Consider the following 18,492-nt stretch of genomic DNA (forward strand, 5'->3'; position numbering starts at 1 on the left):
CCACTGAAGAAAGGAGACAGAGTTCTCCAAGATGCTTGGAACAACATGCTTGAAACCTTGAAACATTGTAAGAATGTGTACCTCAGACAGATTACAGTATGCTCCTTTAAAGGCAAAGGGTGAGTACGGCAAACATTGATTTTTATTTAGGTTTTTTCTGTTTACTACAGTTTGTCTTAAGGTAACCGGTAAATAAAAACTATGAATGGCATTAGTTTTGAAATCATCCTCATGATTTGCACAGCATTGTTTTGAGGTTTTCAGATAACTGGACTAAGAGTCTGTAGCCATGTTGGTTATTTAATGCCAAGGTCAGCATGTTAACATCCTCACAATGAAAATGCTATGCAGTTGATCTTTACCAGATATAATGTTTACCATGGTCGCCATCTTAGTTTGCTGTGTCATCATGTTAACTGTTGCTACAGCAGACTGAACGCAGTGTTTAGGCTGGTTAGAAGGTCATTATTGCTGTTCTGTGGGTATTTGGTTAGAAACCAAAATACTATTTGTGAGTTTTTGTTGTTATGCAAGTGTTCATGTTTTTTTTATGTTACTATGCATATGCTTTAATAAGAAACAAAGAATTTCAGGAAAATAAATACAGAACTTGAAAAGTTATTTACTGTATAATTAAGGGATTAAGTACAAGATGTTTTCACTAATATTTAAGGTGTAATATTTTGCTTCAGTTCATTTCTCTTACTGTATACTTTTAATAATTTTTATTGGAACTCCTGGGAGTCGCTATATAAATGATTCACAGTGAGGTCAGTGGGTTATTGTTTAAATTCATGACAAAAATACTAATAGTTATTTACTTATTTACTTAAAACCCAAGTTTCTGATTTGTGTTACGGAGCTATATAAATAAAATTTGGCTTTTGTAATTTTTCAGAACAATTTCCAGACTTTTCACACTAATTAGTTGCAATTACGTTTTAGCAGTGGACAAATGACTACTGTAGGTTATTCATCATCATCATCATCATCATCATCATCATCATCATCAAATTTTATTTTGGACACACTGAGGGTCCATAAAATAATAAAAGAAATACAATAAAGACAATGAGTACAAAGTCAGCTAAAATATATGAAAAGAAGGTGCAGCAACTATGTCCCCTTAGTTCAGACGACATCCACACAGAACACATTTTTTGGTGCATTATACCTAAAATAATGCCATCAGTAGGTTCAGACAACCTCCCCATACATCTATATATAGGGCTCCTAATGACAGCAGAGCAGGTGGGTACATCAACACTAGCAGCCATTTGGCTCACACTGGAGCCTCACACTGTCATTACAGGCCACAGTCAGTCTCTACTGCTCTTTTTGTAGCGATGCCACAGATGGGCAGTATTATTGAATTAGTGGCCTGTAATTTATAGGATTATATGTGTGTTTTGTATTGTGGGTGAACTGAACTTACACTGACACTTTCAAGTGCAAGTGTACTTTAACCTGCTGTTTCCCTCCACTGACTTTGACACAAGGTGAAGCTTTGCAGAGGTACAGAACTCATCGCTGCAGGGTGTAGCTCACTGCAAATTCCCTCACGTCGTTGTTTTATGTTATAAATATTTCACTACAGCAAACTGGAGTAGTGGGTTTGGCAGCTTTGATTCAACTCATGTCAACACAGAAAGATGACCCATGAGATGTGTCGCTCCATACTCCTTCCTCTCCCCCTCTCTGTTGCTTTCAAAGTGCAGTTTCAGGAGCACAGATTAAATTACTGTGTATCATTTCAACAGCTCTTACAGAGACATATAGCTTTTAAATTGCTGTAGAAAATCTGAGAGATCATCAGTGGTGTTTCTTGTAATTCACACTTTCACTGGAGAAATGATTCAGTACGGCCAATAAATTTTACTTGTTACAAGAGGTCTGAAGGAGTGAGCGCTTACCTGCTGGCTGTTCCCGCTGTGGAGGAAATATAGTCTTGCCTTTGGCTGAGGGATATTTAAAATTCATTTTCTATGTGACAGGTGCGAATTTAGCATACTGAGTGACTTGTGGAACAGTGACCACCTCAGGTTTGTGACAGTGACATTTCTGCTTAATGGTTTATTAGACTTTAGCTCCTGAGTGTGAATTCTCATTCTGAAAATTGAAAATTAGTGACAAGAGTCTTTCTTTGTTCTGACAACTGAGCAAAATTCATTTTTTGATGAAGACCATGAGAAATAAGGGTATCAAACTGGTTGAGACAAATGCCTAAGAAAAAAAAATAATCACCCCGACTGTCTGTTGTAAACATCTGACAGACTGAGTTCCTGTTTCAGCTTTTGTCCCACTATTCTCACCGTACAGATCTCTCTTTTCATTTTTTTCCTACCAATATTTGGGGGCATTTGCTTTCAGTTTTACCTGCAAACAGTGGGATTTAGATAATGTGCTTGTTTGTAACCTGTTTGGCTGCTTGTGTTTCTTGCCACATTAAACTTTATTGTACTGTATATCACCATGTTTCCAGATCTCAGTAATTACTGAATTCAATGTGTGTACAAAACCAGTGACAATGATGTCCAAAGCTGCAAAAACAATACCCAAATTATAATAAAACAAATTTATCTTTAATATTTGACATAAGTTCACAAGCCTTGTAAATATCTCCCATTTAAAGGCATCATAATTTCTAAATCCTCTGCAGAGGATGTTCATTGATAGCTTTTGCAGCCACAACTTAGCCATGCAAGCCTCTTTTCTTGCCTGCCCTACATTCTGCAGCCATATTGTTTGCATTCAAAGCCAGTGCCCACACAGCTGGAGGATAAGCCAAGTCTCTTGGCAGATAAAGTACGGCGCCATTGGCTGCTGCACCCTTTTTTCATTTCCCTCTGTCTATTGGGTGTCAGAGGCTCCTGGCCACAGCTGGAAGATGAATAGTGCTGCACCACTCCACTTTGTCATGGTGTCCAAGGAGGCTCTAAATGGCATTGAGAAACTCAGGCTCTCACAAATGGGATCTCTGTGGCCCCAAGTAACCTTGTATGTATGGAACAGGCCGAATCTTTAAAGTTGTCTGATACAAACCTTCTCAAGACATTTAAATTCTCTTGTGGGTATGTTACAAACTTAAAATGCAGTCAGTTTGCATCATTTGTATGTAATGTACACAGCCCAATTCACTCCATTTGACTTTTAAAATCATTTAGAGAAGGGATTACATTTTTGGAGGGGAAAATGTATGTATGTGTCCTGGTTTAGCAAAAAACAGCCCTGCCTCGCAGTGTTTGGGCTGGAGAGAAACAGATAACAGAAATCTTCCAGCACTGCTTCCTTTCTGTTCACTTTGGTTTTTCCTACACCAGGGGCAAAAACACCTACCTGTTCTGTCTCATTGTTCTCATGGAAGCACATGAAAGGTGCTGAATGACAGACAGAAACCCAGAGAGTGGAGGGGGAAAAACCAAACCTGAGGTACTTTGTTACTGTACTGCTGCGCTCTTGATTGTCCTTGTTGCTTTTCTCGGCTGTGACAGTAAGTCCTGTCATACGTCTTTCCCCTTCTGTTGGAGGTGAAGACCAAAGTGGAACACAGCATGTAGGTGATGTTGCATGGCTTTGAATTTCAAGGCGCCGAGGTTTCCCATTCCACCAGCACAAACTGAACACATTTGCTGGTTTCAGAGTTTGCCTGTGCATATTTCAGTGGTTTGAAGGTATTCCTCCATGTTGAGTTTTCTCCGTGTGATGAAAGCAGGCCTGACATAGAAGAGAGCTCGGGGCCTGAGGAGTTTAGAAACAAGATTAAATCAGAGACACCCATAGGCCAGGCAGTGATTTCAACAGCTCCCATTAACAACAGCCATGATGGGAATGCAAAGAGGCATGTCTCTATGGGGAAGAGATGGGAAGAAGATGCGTTCACAGCTGCCTTGTAGACATAATGTTCTAGGGTTGAACCTTTGTGATAGTGGGGCATATGGTACAGCAACTGCTGCTGAGTGTCACAACTCTACAGCAAACAGGATACCAGAACACAACTGCAGTTGGTAGGATGAAGCTTTAAAATGTGCACATTTTGGTTTCTTAGTTAAAGTTCAGTTCATCCATTTACTGACTTTATGACTCTTCTCTACTGACAGACAGATTTGTGAGGGTGCTGCATCACAAGGAGGTGCACTATGAGACAGGACTTCTAAACTCACTTGTTTGCTGGTGGAGTATATGAATGTCGGCTCTTGGCAGTTAACACAAGATAAGTTACTGCTGTACAGTGTATAACAGAAATAGAATAATGATTGATGTGCACAGGAAAACCTTCCTTTTACATTAGCATTAACACTGCTAATATCAATTTATATTCAACCAACCTCTCCATCTTCTTTTTCTTATTATCATTCTTTTCCTTTACCATCACATCCCTATTAATTTGAATTATGGGAAGTCATTGGAGCAAACTCTGGTAAAGTCTCTACCGGAGAAGTCAACAGACAGCTCATTTGAGGACCCTTGCTGACTTGATGAATTATGGATTTGAACAGCCTTCAGTACTTGTGGGAACATGTTTGTTAAGTCTGCATATCTAGACATGGGGGGCCCACTTCCAGTGTTCCCCGCCTATGAACATACACTTAGGAATGAAGTCAAAATTAAAAGACTCTACATTTCATGATTTTGTCTAATGCCAAACTTTTGAGATGAAAAGCAAGGGTGTGGCAGTAAAGGTGCTGGATGAGTTTATAGACCGACTTCTCCAGATGTTTAGTCGTCTAATCCTAACCACACCTTAATTAGATTTACCATAACCACAATCTTTTCTAAACCACACACTAGCCCATACTTTACCTAAAATGCTAAAAGTGAGAATTTGCAAAATGCTGGCATTTGGATGTATAAAAAAAAAAAAAATGGCTGGCACTGAACATGAATAGTGGTTTTTCAGAATTGTCCACTACTGACATTTTTGGTGATGTCCATGGTACTTCAGGGCCACCCAACCGTGAAATCAGCCTGTTTGTAAGCTGTCTACTCAACTTCTGGAGCCCTTTACTGTACACTCTCTTTCCATAATCTGCAAATATGCAGGCTTTGCTCAAGGGAGCCACCAGTAATGCATAGCATCATGACAGCAAACAACACTCCAGTTTATTAAACTACATAGTCTGAAAGGTCAGCCTCACATTTCAATATCCACAAGAATGTCTTTGTCTGGGGAACGTGACTTAAAAAGTGCTGTCTCTTTGTTCATGCAGCGTTTGGAAACCTCCACCCTCTTGCACTCTGACACTACTATGACTGGTAACATTAATTAAAGCCTGTCAGGGTTCAGCGCCCAGGGCTTTATGGGGAATACTGGAATTAGTCTTTGGATTTAGCAACAGTCAGGTGGCTTAACAATGACCCATTCTACAGAGTCTCAGGTAATGGAGGCAATTCCTAGAAAATTCACAAAGTTTGTTCAGAAAAATCTGTCTTATAATTCATTTATTTGTTTGTTTTTTCCATGATTTTTTTCTTACTCACTTCATTTTATTTGTTTTAGTTACTGTACTTATGGTATGGCTCTTTTAATGCATTTTTATTTATTGTATTTCACTGGGTTTAGTTTTAACTTGATTTAATTGAATCTGATCCACTTTAATGTTATTCATTTGCTTATTGGTTTTACCTCTTGCTCTAAATATTTCACACAACTGTTCTGTAGAAGCAGATTATGAAAATGGAGATGGCAACTTTACGTCCAATTAACCCAACAAAATGCGAAAGCTTCAGCATCTTTTAGATACTGTACCTTTTCTCTCAACAAGTTTCATTAGATACAAATAAGGACCAAGATGGAGGGGAAGTGATCGAGGACATTTCTGGTAGAATTAATTCTGACACAAAAACCTTCCACACATAGCCATGTGAATTTTCTATTGGTGGAAGAGCTTAAACCAAAAGGCTCAGTCCACAACTACAATAGACTGCAACATAACCAGTTCAGCCTTTGAAAGACTTCAGTTGTTCAGCAGTTCCTCTCAACAATCTGCTCTAGGAGGATGTGAAGTGATCCAGTGTATAGAGGTAAGTGTTCCATCAAAAAGGACTTTCTGTTTGTTTCTGTCTGTTTGGCAGCAAGTTCATTAATTAATAATAAATCCTGCCCACAGTCAAGTGTAATTAAAGAGGAAGAAAATACGTTTCTGGCATTTATTGCTCTATGCAGTGTTCAACAAAAAGAACAAACACAAGCAGACAAAGGTTTTGACGTGATATTAATATTCATCAAAGGCTGTTCTTCCCTTTTGCTCCACAGGGCTACAACTTGAGTCAGGGCTCTTTGATAGAAGGCGGTGGCAGTGAAAAGGTGTGTGTTTGAAGTAGATTAGATGTGTACAGATGAATGCTATATGGAAAACCGAGCCCATGACAATGTTTTCTAGCTGTATTGGCGGCAGCACAGAGCTACTTAGCTACAAAGGAATCCAAAAACACAATTTTCATGATTGTTGTTATTTTTAGGCATACTATCATTACAAGTGGTACTTAGTAAAAATGCTGGCAAAGTTTCCAGTGGAATTGAAAGTCCCGCCTTGGAGGATTTAATTAGCACTTTCAATGAATAACATTTCACTCATTTCTCTCTCTCTGTCCTTGATAATCAGTTCTGGGCCATTAATGAGAGGATGACTATTGACTGGCGTAGCAGGCTGCTGATAATTGAATGTGTAGAGGCCATGAAACATTCCTAATCAAAAACTAAACACTCCAAAGCCACAGTTCCTAAGGATGCAATGGCAATGGGAGCATGGCTGATGAAAAAGAAATAAAGGGCTTTGTGTCTCTCTTTGTCCACAGGGTTGGACTTTGTGTTTATTGGCCTATCGGTGCCAAATGTTCAGAAGATGCAGGCCAGAAAATAGGTTGAAATCCATATTTAATTTCCCAAGTTAGTGTTTTGACCCAAACAGCCAAGACTCGACAGACAAGAGCTCTTTGTAATTGAAATGTTCTCAGAGGCATCAAACGGGGCAGCCAGTCATTATCACTGACTGTGGTGTGATGTTAGAGATCAGTGCCCTTCTATTGACGTGGCATTATTCATCTGACTTCAGCATCGGCGTATGAAGTTGGTGGGTCAGTTTTACAAGTTAACAAACTCAGCCCTGTGTGACCTCTGCATGAGCCTTGTGGACTAATATGTATAATAACGTAGTTTATGTGGAGTTAAAATGGAACCTATGAAACAAATCCTCCAGCTTCAAGTTGCAATTGTCAAAATTCTCAGTCTTGTGAATTGGCCAGACACATTGTGGGCCTGTATAGAGACAGCTGTGAGTTTATGTTGTTGTTAGCCATCGTATATAATTGGTTCATCACAACTGATGCGCCAGTGTGCATTATTCTTATCCCCACATTACTTGTGCTACAATAATATTGTAAATGCTTGCAAATGTTATTATATGCAAATCTATTGCGACCTATTAGGCTTTTATGGTGAGCTGAAAAGATTATATTCCCTGGGTGTTTGGAACAGGAAATGTAAACACCCTCATAAAGTGGCTACACCATCTCCTTATATCAGCATATGAGGCTAAACAGACATTTATTTAATTTAACTTTATGACTGCTTCATGCATGTTGATGTTGCAGCAGATTGGTGTTCTCTTGATGTGAGAAATGATCCATAGGAAGGAGCTATAAAGACGGAAAACTTCTCAGTCCGAATCATTATGAGGAGCACGTTGAAATCTTCAGTAATTGCTCAAGGGACCTTGCTGTTGCACCCAGATTTGTTTGTGTTATTCTTTCAAGGTCTGCTGCACCTCAAAAGGACAGAAGTTCTTTTGCTTTTCTGCAGCTGCTTGTCAACATGACTCTCTGTCCAGCAGAGCAGAAAAGGGGGTTCAATCCATGTCCCGTCTGACTGGCATGTCTCTCGCATTGTCCAAATGAAGAGAGTGAGAAGGGAGTTGTGCTTATAAAAACCAAGTACACACCTGTGCGGAACATGGAGAGATACTGCAGAAAGCAGAGCTTACACCTGCTGTAGCCATTCACAGGTCAAGCCAATATAATGCTGCCAGACTTTTGAGAGCTCACTTAATATTACATTTAAAAGATGTTGAGGTATGGACACCACAGTTAGGAATGCACTCTGGTGCTGCTGAGCACAACAAAGGTGGCAGTTTGGACTTTAATCAGGGTCGGTATCCTGTTTTTTTGTAGTTTTGTTCAACTAAGAATAAATACAGTCTGTTTCCCAGTTTAGCAAATGAATCCTGAATCCTACTTTGTCCTGACAGAGAAGGAACACTGCAAACAAAGTGATGTAATAACACACACGTTTGCTCAAGATGGCAGGACCTGATGCCAAGGTGTTTTTATGAGTTTAAAAGCACTTGTAGAGTTAGGAGAGGGAAAAGGAGAGAGGTTTTCGGTGAATTCTGACTTCAGACAGAGGTTGAGTGGAAAAGATACACTCTCTGTCACAATCTTCATCAGACTTCCTGTTTTATGCTTTTATTTTGACACACCTCTGCTGCCCTATACCCAACTCATTTGATCTCACTCATTATACTGACCTGTTTTCAATCAGCAACCAGGACGACTCTATTTAAGCCAGCCAAGCAGCCTCCTTAGTAGGGAATTTATACCCTTTTGGAAGTGGTTTCTCCTGTCCATGTTCTTTGATTTATGTTTCAAATAATCTCTCAAACAGCAAAGAAAATAATTTGTTTTTTGTCTTGCCTTTAGTGGGCATTATTTCAAAGGCTCACCTCTCCAATTCTGGTCAGTTTGGGTTTTCACACAGAAACTCAGATTTTCCATGTCTTGTACTGATTTATAGTCTTGTTGCATGCTGTTTGTTTCACCTGAGGTATTACCTTTTTTGCTGTTCCTCTAGTGGTATTTGCTATGAGTGCTTTTTGTTTGTTTCTGCCCATGTTTCATTCCTCTGTACCTTGTTTCAGTGTTCTCAGCCACTCTCTCTGCTACTACTCTGTGTGTGCTACAACTCTAGGCCAGATCTTATTTGTGGTTTTGCTTTTTAGTCATGTTAGCGTTGCTAAGACTAAGAATTTGCCAAGTAAACCTTTGTTCATATTTGTGCTACCAAGTTTTTGACTTGAGCACCGTTTGACAACTGTTTATGGAGAAACTGACCTTCACTGTGCCTTGTATTTACCTGCCCTGTAACAAACTTTTCAAAGTTACTGAAGGTCTCTATGGATTTCGGCTTGGTTGTATTTTGGTCCGAACCTTTTTACAAACTGTGCCACTCCCATTATCAGTGTCTAGCTAATTCGTGGTTTGAAATAGTCACCATCATGCAAGTGAGAAGAGGTTGGGTTTAAGCCCATCCCTTGCACAGCACTCCATTTAGTGTATGGAGTGTTCAGCTAGCTGTGCTGAAGCCAAGCTAGCTCCCTCAGGCTACTTAAAAAAAAAAAAAAAGACTGTTAGGAAACCTAAACACAGTCCTACTATTCTGAAACATCCAGCTCAAGTCTACAGCCCACGGTGACAGTACTTCCATTATTCATTAGGTGCTGTTTTTAACTGGCTGGGGGTGAATGAGTCTTCACCTCCACCCAAACACAGTAGGTGCTCGTGAATAATGTACACTTTATAAATTCTGAAACGACCTGCTAGAGGGAATCGTGGCTGGTTTTAAAGATTAACTTAAATCCAAAATCTCATAAAATGCTCAATATTTACAAAAATAAGTCAAAGGGCCATAATACCAGCTTTTTAATGCTTTTCATTGCATTGGTTTAGATTCCAAAAACAGCCAGTTTCATAGCTAAAATTAAAAGCTAAATGTTAATTTTTCAAACCATAACTGCAGTCATGTGTTTGTGGGTATGCATGAATGTTCAGCACTTTATGTTCTAACATAGAAAATGTACAATGCACATGAGTAAAGTACAAACTTTTCAGAACCACCCTTTTAGTCCACTGGTGGTGAATGAGGAGAATTACTTCAAGTTCCTGGAGCTGGAACAAAGTTAGAGATGGTTGTGTTTTGAATTCTCCTTGGTTTTAATATTAAAGGTCCATTTGAACAGATGCTTTGAGGCACCATATGCTCTTCTCCGTCATGTACTTGTAAGCACGTGTGACGGCCAGTGGCTGGGAAGTTGTCCACATGGCTGTGGCCTGTCCTAGTCTGAAATAAGCTAACAAATTCCTGAGATGCCTGTGTGTCCTCATGCTCATGAATTTGGGGGTGCCAATTTACTGTTCTTCCTCCAGTGATTTGACAAATGATGCAAATTAGCTGTAACAAATTTTCCACCTGTTCCAGGTTTATGAAAAAAAAAACTTGTGAACATGCATAATTAACAAAACAAAAAATAAATGAACTGCAATATGCAGTTAGGTTAAAACCAAGTCCTCTGGCTGTAGTTCAAACCACTGTAGACCTGATGAAATGTAAAACACTAAACAACACCACATCTGTGGCTGTTGGTTCCTTGTTGACCTGGACCTCTGATTTCTTCCTAGCATCCCGCTATCCAAACTTAAGCTACAAATACAGGGCCAGCTCATGTGTCTCAGGCCCCAGGCATAATCGAAACCATGGGCCCTCTGCGCACAAACATACAAAAGTATCATTATAAACAAATGAGTGCAAAAGATTTTTTTTTATCTGCTCCAGATTCATGTTATTTTCCAGCCAACTCGTGTCCTTTCTGGGTGAACAACAATGTGGCTTTCAGAAGTTCTGAATGTCAGTAGTAGTGTCATGAATGTGGTCATAGGTGACGCTTTTGCAAGGTTAGGGAGGCTACGCTTGTTTGAAATTGTTAGGCCTATGATAATATGTTGAACCCTGTTAATGAGCTACTCAGTTTGCTGATTATTTGGATGCATGGGTTATTTTGGTGAGAGGGAGACAGCTGAGAGAAGAAACTTTTATTTAATATAATGACAAGTGCAAGCAGTACACCCTGTTTCCTGACCTTGGTATTCGCTTGCTCACCTGTACATTTTAGTGCCAAGTGCAGGGTACATGGTGCACAGGAGGGAGACTTATTCAGATAAAACGGTTCAAAATAAGTTGTCTCACTGCACTGCACAAGAAGCAACGTCATTCTGCTGCCAAGCTGGATTCTTACAGCAAATGCACAACTTATGGAGTGATGCTTAAAATGTAAATTACTTCAGTAAAACACTCCAGCCAACCAGTGGTCTAATGTTCTGAACACAGAAAGCATTTTTCTGATAAATGTATAGAAGTGCTATGCCAGAGAGCAATGCCAATGCACGAGATCATCCGATGTGTTTACATTCTTTAAAAATACTTGTAAATGAGTAAGAAGGATAAAGGACTGGACCGACACAATCATATAAAGTACAGTTCTTATTGGGCTGTCTGCAGTATTTCTATTTCCATTATCTGTTTAAAAGAACATGTTTTCACACTGCTCTGCAACATTCTGACAGCAGTATTTTTTATTTTTTTTGAGAAGCTACTTATTTGTTGATGCCACAAGGAGGCCCCTGGGCCATGACAAGGCCTAGGTCAGCCAGGTACACATATCAGCTCTGTTTAGGGGGGGGGAAAAGTTTTTTGGGAGTGTGTAGGGCTATTTCTTGGCTGGTAGGCTGTTACTCTGGATGAAGATATGCTAGCTGTTTGCCTGTTTTCACCCTTAGCTGGCTGCTGGTTGTAGCTTCATATTTAACACACAGACAAGTCATCTACTGTAACTCAGGCAGAAAGAGAATCAGTAGGTGGTATTTGTTTTAATGTACTGTTGGGTAGTTTAATCTCTGTGCCTGCAGTATATGGATTGTGTATACAAATTGCATCAAAGTAACTAGAAACTAACACTGTAGTGTAGTATTATAAAGTAAGCTTCAACTGAGCCTTATGCTGAAGTACCTCAAAGCTGTAATTAACTACAGTACTTAGAACAAAAAGTGCTTAGTGACTTTCCACCACCTGCACAGGCCATACACACACAGTGATATCTTTGTTCTGATCAAAGGTGGCAGCCAAATAACACAGCAGCTTTAATGATCATCTTTACTTAAGCATAATAATCACACAGAGTTGACAGTTTTAAAGCATGTGCACAAGTCTCCACAATGAAAAGACCCTTTTAAGGTGCATATAGAATTGTGTGTCACAGTCCATTACTACTATCACAATCTACATACAGTATGTCCAAATGCAATTAAAATAACTGCCTATTATCAGTAAACATGAAAATAAATGTGATGGGTGAAGATAAACTGACAGGACTTCTCCAACCCTGTCAGTACCAGAAATGGATTATGATTAATTACACTGCAAACCCTGCTGGGACATCAGTCAGACTGACAGGCACGTGGCTTTTAACTCTCTTAGCTGGCTGAGTCGGGTTTAGATGAGCGAAGAAAACAAACCTCATCCCAACAGCCAAATTCTTCCTGTAGTTCTTTCACTATTGGCTGAGTAAAGTTAGCTGCAGCTGTTTACAGTGATGTAGAAAACAGTAGCAGCTTTAAAGACATAATGCCCTGACGTGACAGTAAGGTGAATAATGAACAAAGTATTCCTTTAATACTCAGCAAATGCATAGTCTTTGCAGGGCCGGGCTCAGTAATTTTTTTTATAGTGATGATGTGACAGGCCTTCGCCTGGGCCAATACATCATCATAAAAGCCATTTGTTGAAAGGCTGATAGCACAGCAGTGCATAGGGGGAACTTCTCCATCTGCTAATAAAGTGCACATTCACTGGTCATGGAACCTGGTGTATGTGTGGGTGTGAGAGGAGTGTGAGTTATAGTAATGGTCCTCGAGTGGCAAGGGAGTCTTAAATGGTGCTCTTTCAGAAGATAGACTGGCATCTGCAGGGCTTCAGCTCTCACACACATGCGCTCAGGGAAGCATGTGCCCTTACTTGTGCACACTTGAGACTTGATGTGACATTGTGTAGTATACAGTAATGTAACTATAGAGTTCTGAGGCACTGCACATGCTATAGCACCAGTCCTCCAAAGGAGCAAACCTGTCACATTTTCCCAGAATGCCAGTGTGCTAACTAATGTTAACTGCAGTCCTCAGACCATGCAGCCCCTCAAGGGCGTTTTCCACCTACAAATAAGGCAGAGAGACACGGAGAAAAGTAAGCTGTCAGGATGTAGGGGAAACTGGTGCTGCTTTGTTTTTCCCTGTGGGCTGAGATGGGACATCTTCATGTGTATAAATAAGCATCCTCATCTACTGTTTTGGATTTATAGCCTGGGAGCTAAAAGTTTCTTCACACTTTGAGAACTGAATTAGGACATGGTTTTGCGTCTGTGTGTGTGTGAAAAAGAGAGAGGGAGGGAGCAGATGGAACATAACTCAGAGCAAGTAAAGGTGCAGCAATGATTCCCCCACCCCCCATGGACTGAAGGGGGGAAGTCCTCTCTTCTTCGGCGTCCCCTGCATGTAAATGGAGCCGAACGGAACAGAATAAGACTGGTTTAACACGCTCATCTGGAACCGACACTTAACTTTTTCAAGGAGGGGAGCTTTTCCTAGAGCCCCGGGAGCACGGCATCGTCACTGAGAATTTTCCACGGCCTTTCCAAAGGCTCATACAGGTGACAACTGTGCCCAGCTTCACCGCACCGTCTATACGGACGCTCTTGGTGCGCGTTTTGTCCAGCGGCACTGCGCTGCGTGAGACCCGCCGCTCTTGTTTTGACGTGACATTTCGCTTGCTCCGTCTGCTACGCATATGTGGCCATATAATGACGCATTTGAGCTTTTAGCTGCTCAAACACTGGCTTTGGGCGCTGGAGTGATGCGTCTTTGTACAAGTTTCCGTGCTGATTGGTATGTTCGTCATGTCCGCCTGGGGTAACTTGCGCGTTCCTCTGTCGAGTCACACAGAGCCAGGCTTGGTGCAGAAGTTGGTTGGGAATATTATTACCGTACGGAGCGCAGAGGAGGGACAATTGGTGACAGCGGCGTTCTGGGGGTATTGAGCGGCTGAATTTAATACCAGCATAATCAGCATCTTCGTGTGAGGAACAAAACTGCGGGGGACTGCTGCTGTTTACTCCTCCTCATTTACATACTTCCAGTTTTTGCAGAAGCCTCCCAGTCAATTTCAGCTCCTGAAACACAGCTGCGTAAACTTAACCAGATCTGGTGACATTGCAGCTCTCTGTGCGTGCTTGTGTCTGTGTGTGAGTGTGTGTTGAGCAGCCTGGATGGATATGCGGCTCACCGAGGGAATCTGAAAAGCAAGGGGGGGATTACTATCAGTCCCTCTTCTATTATACCCTCAAAATGGATGCCGACGACAGGCTGTGGAGACACCACTGGATTAGCCCCTCTTCCGCTGATCTGCTTGACATCTAAGCGGCACAAGCGTTCAAAGTTTGGATAATCTAAAAGGCTGAAGGTGTAGGATGCAGTCTGGAGTGAAGACGCTCTCGGCAGGTGGAGGTGCGTCACTCTGCTGCCTGCTGCTCCTCTGGCTCATCTATTCCCATCTGCTCAGAGAGGGTAAGGACACTTACACCTATTTGAGTCTGTCAGCAGCACCACCATTGTCTCTAGGGGCTTCTTATTGGGATGGAGCTGCATATGGTGTGGCCAGATCCCTTGATCCAGAGGAAAAATCCCTCTAACGTCCACTGAAACAGCCCTGCAGGGATTTCCAACATGTCTGTGCTCACCACTAGTCGGTTTAAGGGGATCTTGTTGTACCTTATGGTATTTTTTTTTTTGATTTGGTATCTCTATTATAATATTGAACTGCTAGTGTGTGTATAGTAACATTAATGAACTGAACACAATATGAATAAGAGCTTTGTTGTGGCCATCTTTTTGCAGTGATGTTCCTATAGAACATGATTTAAAGTTCGAGTTGTGAGTTTTGAATATTGTTTTGAATAGTCAAAACCTTTGCCTATTTTCTGATGCTGCAACAAAAAGCTGGCTCTTTGCTACCATGTGGTTGATAATCTGAGAAGCCATACGGTAATAGAGCCGCAGGTGAAAACCAGCTCAGTGTGGACAGGAAAAGGCCTGATGATTTTATCATTTCTCTGAGGTGAAGGCTATCTATGCCATGCTTTCTTCCTGAATTCTACACTGACTAATATAATTACTGTACACCTTCACCCTGACATATAATAAAAGGCAAACAGCTGTTTCCTTGCACTTCATTGGCTGCTGCCCGTGACGAAACACTTTGGATTTCTGCACCATCAAAGACGGAGACAACAGGTGTAAAGCACTGGAATTTGTTGGGACGTGTTGAACACTAGTTTGCAGATTAGATCTTTTAATCAAGCACTGGCCAGCAGTATAATTACTGCTGTGGAGGAGGGCTAGTGCCTTCATCAATGTCTTTGGCAGCTTGCCGTTTACAAAAGTACACGCTGATGTGAAAAATGAACTGCCTGTGTGCTGAAATGTGCTCTCTTTGCCTCTAATTTGCAGCGCCTTCTCCCAAAATGCTGCTGTCACCCGCCTTTTTATTGCCGCCCCTGAACTGTCTCTCAAGCCTCAGCATATTATCAGAGGAGCCACAGCAACCCTCCTCTTCCCCTCAGCCATTTATTATTGACTCATTTTCATCTGAAAATGATCTCATTAGCGTGTTATTGTCCAGAATCACTCAATCAATTTCTTGTGAACTTTACTACCCTTTATATTTATAGAGAAAATAGATGTTCCTGGGTTTGGTCTGATAGTTAAAACCTCTGCATATGAGCTGAGCTCTGACATGTCTGCCGCTCATTCCTCTTTCCAGCTCTGAGTTGAATTTTAAGGATGAGTCATGTATTTTTTTTTTTAAACTCAATTCTTGTAAACTTTAAATCCTCCTTTGAAATTGGCTGCTTCGACCATGTAGTTCTGACCACTGCTGCTGTTGTATCATTTCATCAACTAGTTTAATATTAAGATCAGTATTTTTATGTGTGTTTGAAGCCACTAATAAAGCGAAAGCACTCTTCACTTTCCATGAATAAATGTCAGCTCTTTACCACTTTCACCTGAGGGTCATGGAGGGACAAGGGTGGGTGAACTGGTGGGTGGGTGAGGTGAAGCCTTGTGGTGGTGAGAGGCTGCTTCGCCCACACCCTTTCCATAGCTCATCTATTGTGACGGTTAGGACAGGAAATCAAAGCACAGCGACCCTGTACATGCACACCACTGGGCCAACGCCTGCCAGGATGAACAACAGCATGTCAGCCACTCTCAGCGTTGCCGGTCTATTCAATGATGCATTTGGAAATGTCTAGATTTCCTCAGTGGACCACATTCTGTTTCAGTGGTGTAGTGAGGGAGGGGCAATTCCTCTCTGCTTTGTCAACCACAGACCTTTGGGTTGGTGTGAAGAGATGTGTTTATTTACTTTATTTATTCACAATGGAGATCAGGAGGGAAGAGAGAGGATGGAGCATTTTCATCCCCTTTTGTCAGTTGCAGCTGCTCTGTCGTTTTAGCCCTTTGCTCTAACTCAACTCACAAAATTTAAATGCCAACAATGTGCTAATAATGTGATCAAATGTGCCTTTTAGAAGTGACGATCCTCAGTTTCTTATCTTTTTGATGCTTACCCACTCCTGTGGTTTGCTGTATTGCATTTTTCAATAAACAGTTTATATAGTTAAAGAAGTTTAAAGCTCAACTAATAAAATTGATGTCAACATTGGATCAAATTGTAGGGAAGAACCCACAGAGAATTTAATTGAGCCTTTTAACCCTTTTTTTTAGGTCATTATTTTTGCTTTTCAAGCCCACAGACTAGTCTCTCTCCAGTCTCCATTTCAAGCAACAACAGACAGCTGTTTCCAGATGAAACCACTCTATGCTGCCTATCCAGCATCAAACTGCAGACAAGGTTAACACCCAGCTGTTGAATAAAGTGGTACATCTAACAGAAGAGCCAGGTGTCAGCAGAGACCAGAGAGAGTTTAGTGGAGAGTGAATACTGAACTGGTCAGAAATATGACACCAAATTTATGCTAACGCTGCTCCATGTGTATATAGACAGCCGTCATAGACAGACACACACGGATCTCAGGGCTTTGAGAAGCATCTTACCCGCCGCCATCTTGCACTGGTTAGTCTGGCTGTTCTGGTCAGTTCAAAAACTAGAAAACGCCAGACTTTTGTGCTGCTTTTGGATGTTTTAATGGCGAAAATGCCCAAACCAAGCAAAAGTTAAAAACATTTCACAAGTTAGTTTATTTTACTGTTATGAAGATGTTGAATAAATAAGTTAATCCTTCTCATAAACAGACTCTTTACTAAGTAAAGCTAGCTATCAGGTGAAGAAAAGTTCTTTATACTCATAAAAGTAGAGGTTATCAGTAAGATGCTGGAAATCAGCTGAGTCACTCTATGAACTATTGTGTTAAATATCTATAAAGTGATTAAAACCTTTGTTGCACTAACAGGACATGCAATGTTTGCTAGAATTGTGTGACATTTGTGTTTCTCTAAGGGACTTATTTTGTGTGTAGGTTTTCAAAAGATAAAGTTAAAAGAGAGGCATGGGCAGTAACACTGAGGAGAAAGGACTTTGAGACTAGTGACCAGTCTACAGCTGTTAGACAGGACTGGACAGACAGCGAGTTTAGTGCCATTGGCAAGTTGTTTCTATATAAATGCAGCTCTAATTTCTTCATGATTTTATTTTGAGTTGTCCACAACATAAGACTGGTTTATGAGAAAGTAATGTTATAGCTCTGCGCGACCCTTTCAATGCACTTTGTACTGTATATAAATATTGTATGGATGGAATATTGTTGTGGCCACTTGTTTGGGGGGAATCAATCAATGCAGATGTAAGTTCCCAATGGTCTTCGTTAACCATCGCTTCCTGTTTGGCACAACAAACCTAAAATGTGGGGAGAGGCACATATTGTTATAACAAGATGAGTTGGATGAACCAAATGACTTGAATCATGCTAGAAAGGTGTATCCTAAGCTCTGTTTGTGGAATAGACAGCAATGCTGCTTTTTACAGCAGGTTACACACCATAATCAGTGTGTCACTTTGATTTGTTTGAATCGTCCAGTCATTGCTTGAGTACAAATAACGGTGTCCAGAAGCTAAGAAGCAGAGACAGCAATCTATCCTGTCATCCGGCTCTGCAGTACAAGCTGTTGATGGGAATGACAGAACACATTTTATGAGACACGTCTACAGGCTGTGTCACACAATTTTTGAAGTGACTCAGTGAGGCTTTGCAATCAGTGCAGGACTCCATTGACGACGGGCTCATACAGTCGGCCTGCTTTCTGTGTTGTGGATTGCAACGTATCGCTGATGTTTTCTGTCAAAATGTCATTCACAATCCAGACTCCTTTTATCATATTAAATTATTCAGGATGATATTACAGCTCCTTTTTCCATTTTAATCATCTTTAAATTCATCATTCATAGGAGCTGTTTGGTTATTCTCTTTTAACCCAGGCAGGAGGGCCTCTCCGTGTAAACAAAGTAATCAAAATAGCAGTGAATTACAGATTTGATTTTATTTTAAGTGAAGAAGATGATTTTCATTCCAGTCTTCTTCAAGGCGGCATTAGGTATGC

General features: G+C 40.8%; 1 protein-coding gene across 2 annotated transcripts in view; it reads left to right on the forward strand.

The window, feature by feature from the left end:
- tafa5l (TAFA chemokine like family member 5, like) overlaps positions 1–18,492 on the forward strand; it is a 59,306-nt gene continuing 40,814 nt past the window's right edge. The window contains exon 1 of one of the 2 annotated variants that reach the window (XM_020612586.1): positions 1–119. In XM_020612586.1, the coding sequence (XP_020468242.1) occupies positions 74–119 (46 nt within the window). In that variant the 5' untranslated portion in view covers positions 1–73. Of the gene's footprint in view, positions 120–13,532; positions 14,440–18,492 lie in introns of those variants that run through there. The other variant, XM_020612585.1, reaches the window with a different exon arrangement.

The sequence above is a fragment of the Monopterus albus genome, unplaced genomic scaffold (assembly GCF_001952655.1).
Source record: "Monopterus albus unplaced genomic scaffold, M_albus_1.0 scaffold126.1, whole genome shotgun sequence".
Lineage (NCBI taxonomy): Eukaryota > Metazoa > Chordata > Actinopteri > Synbranchiformes > Synbranchidae > Monopterus > Monopterus albus.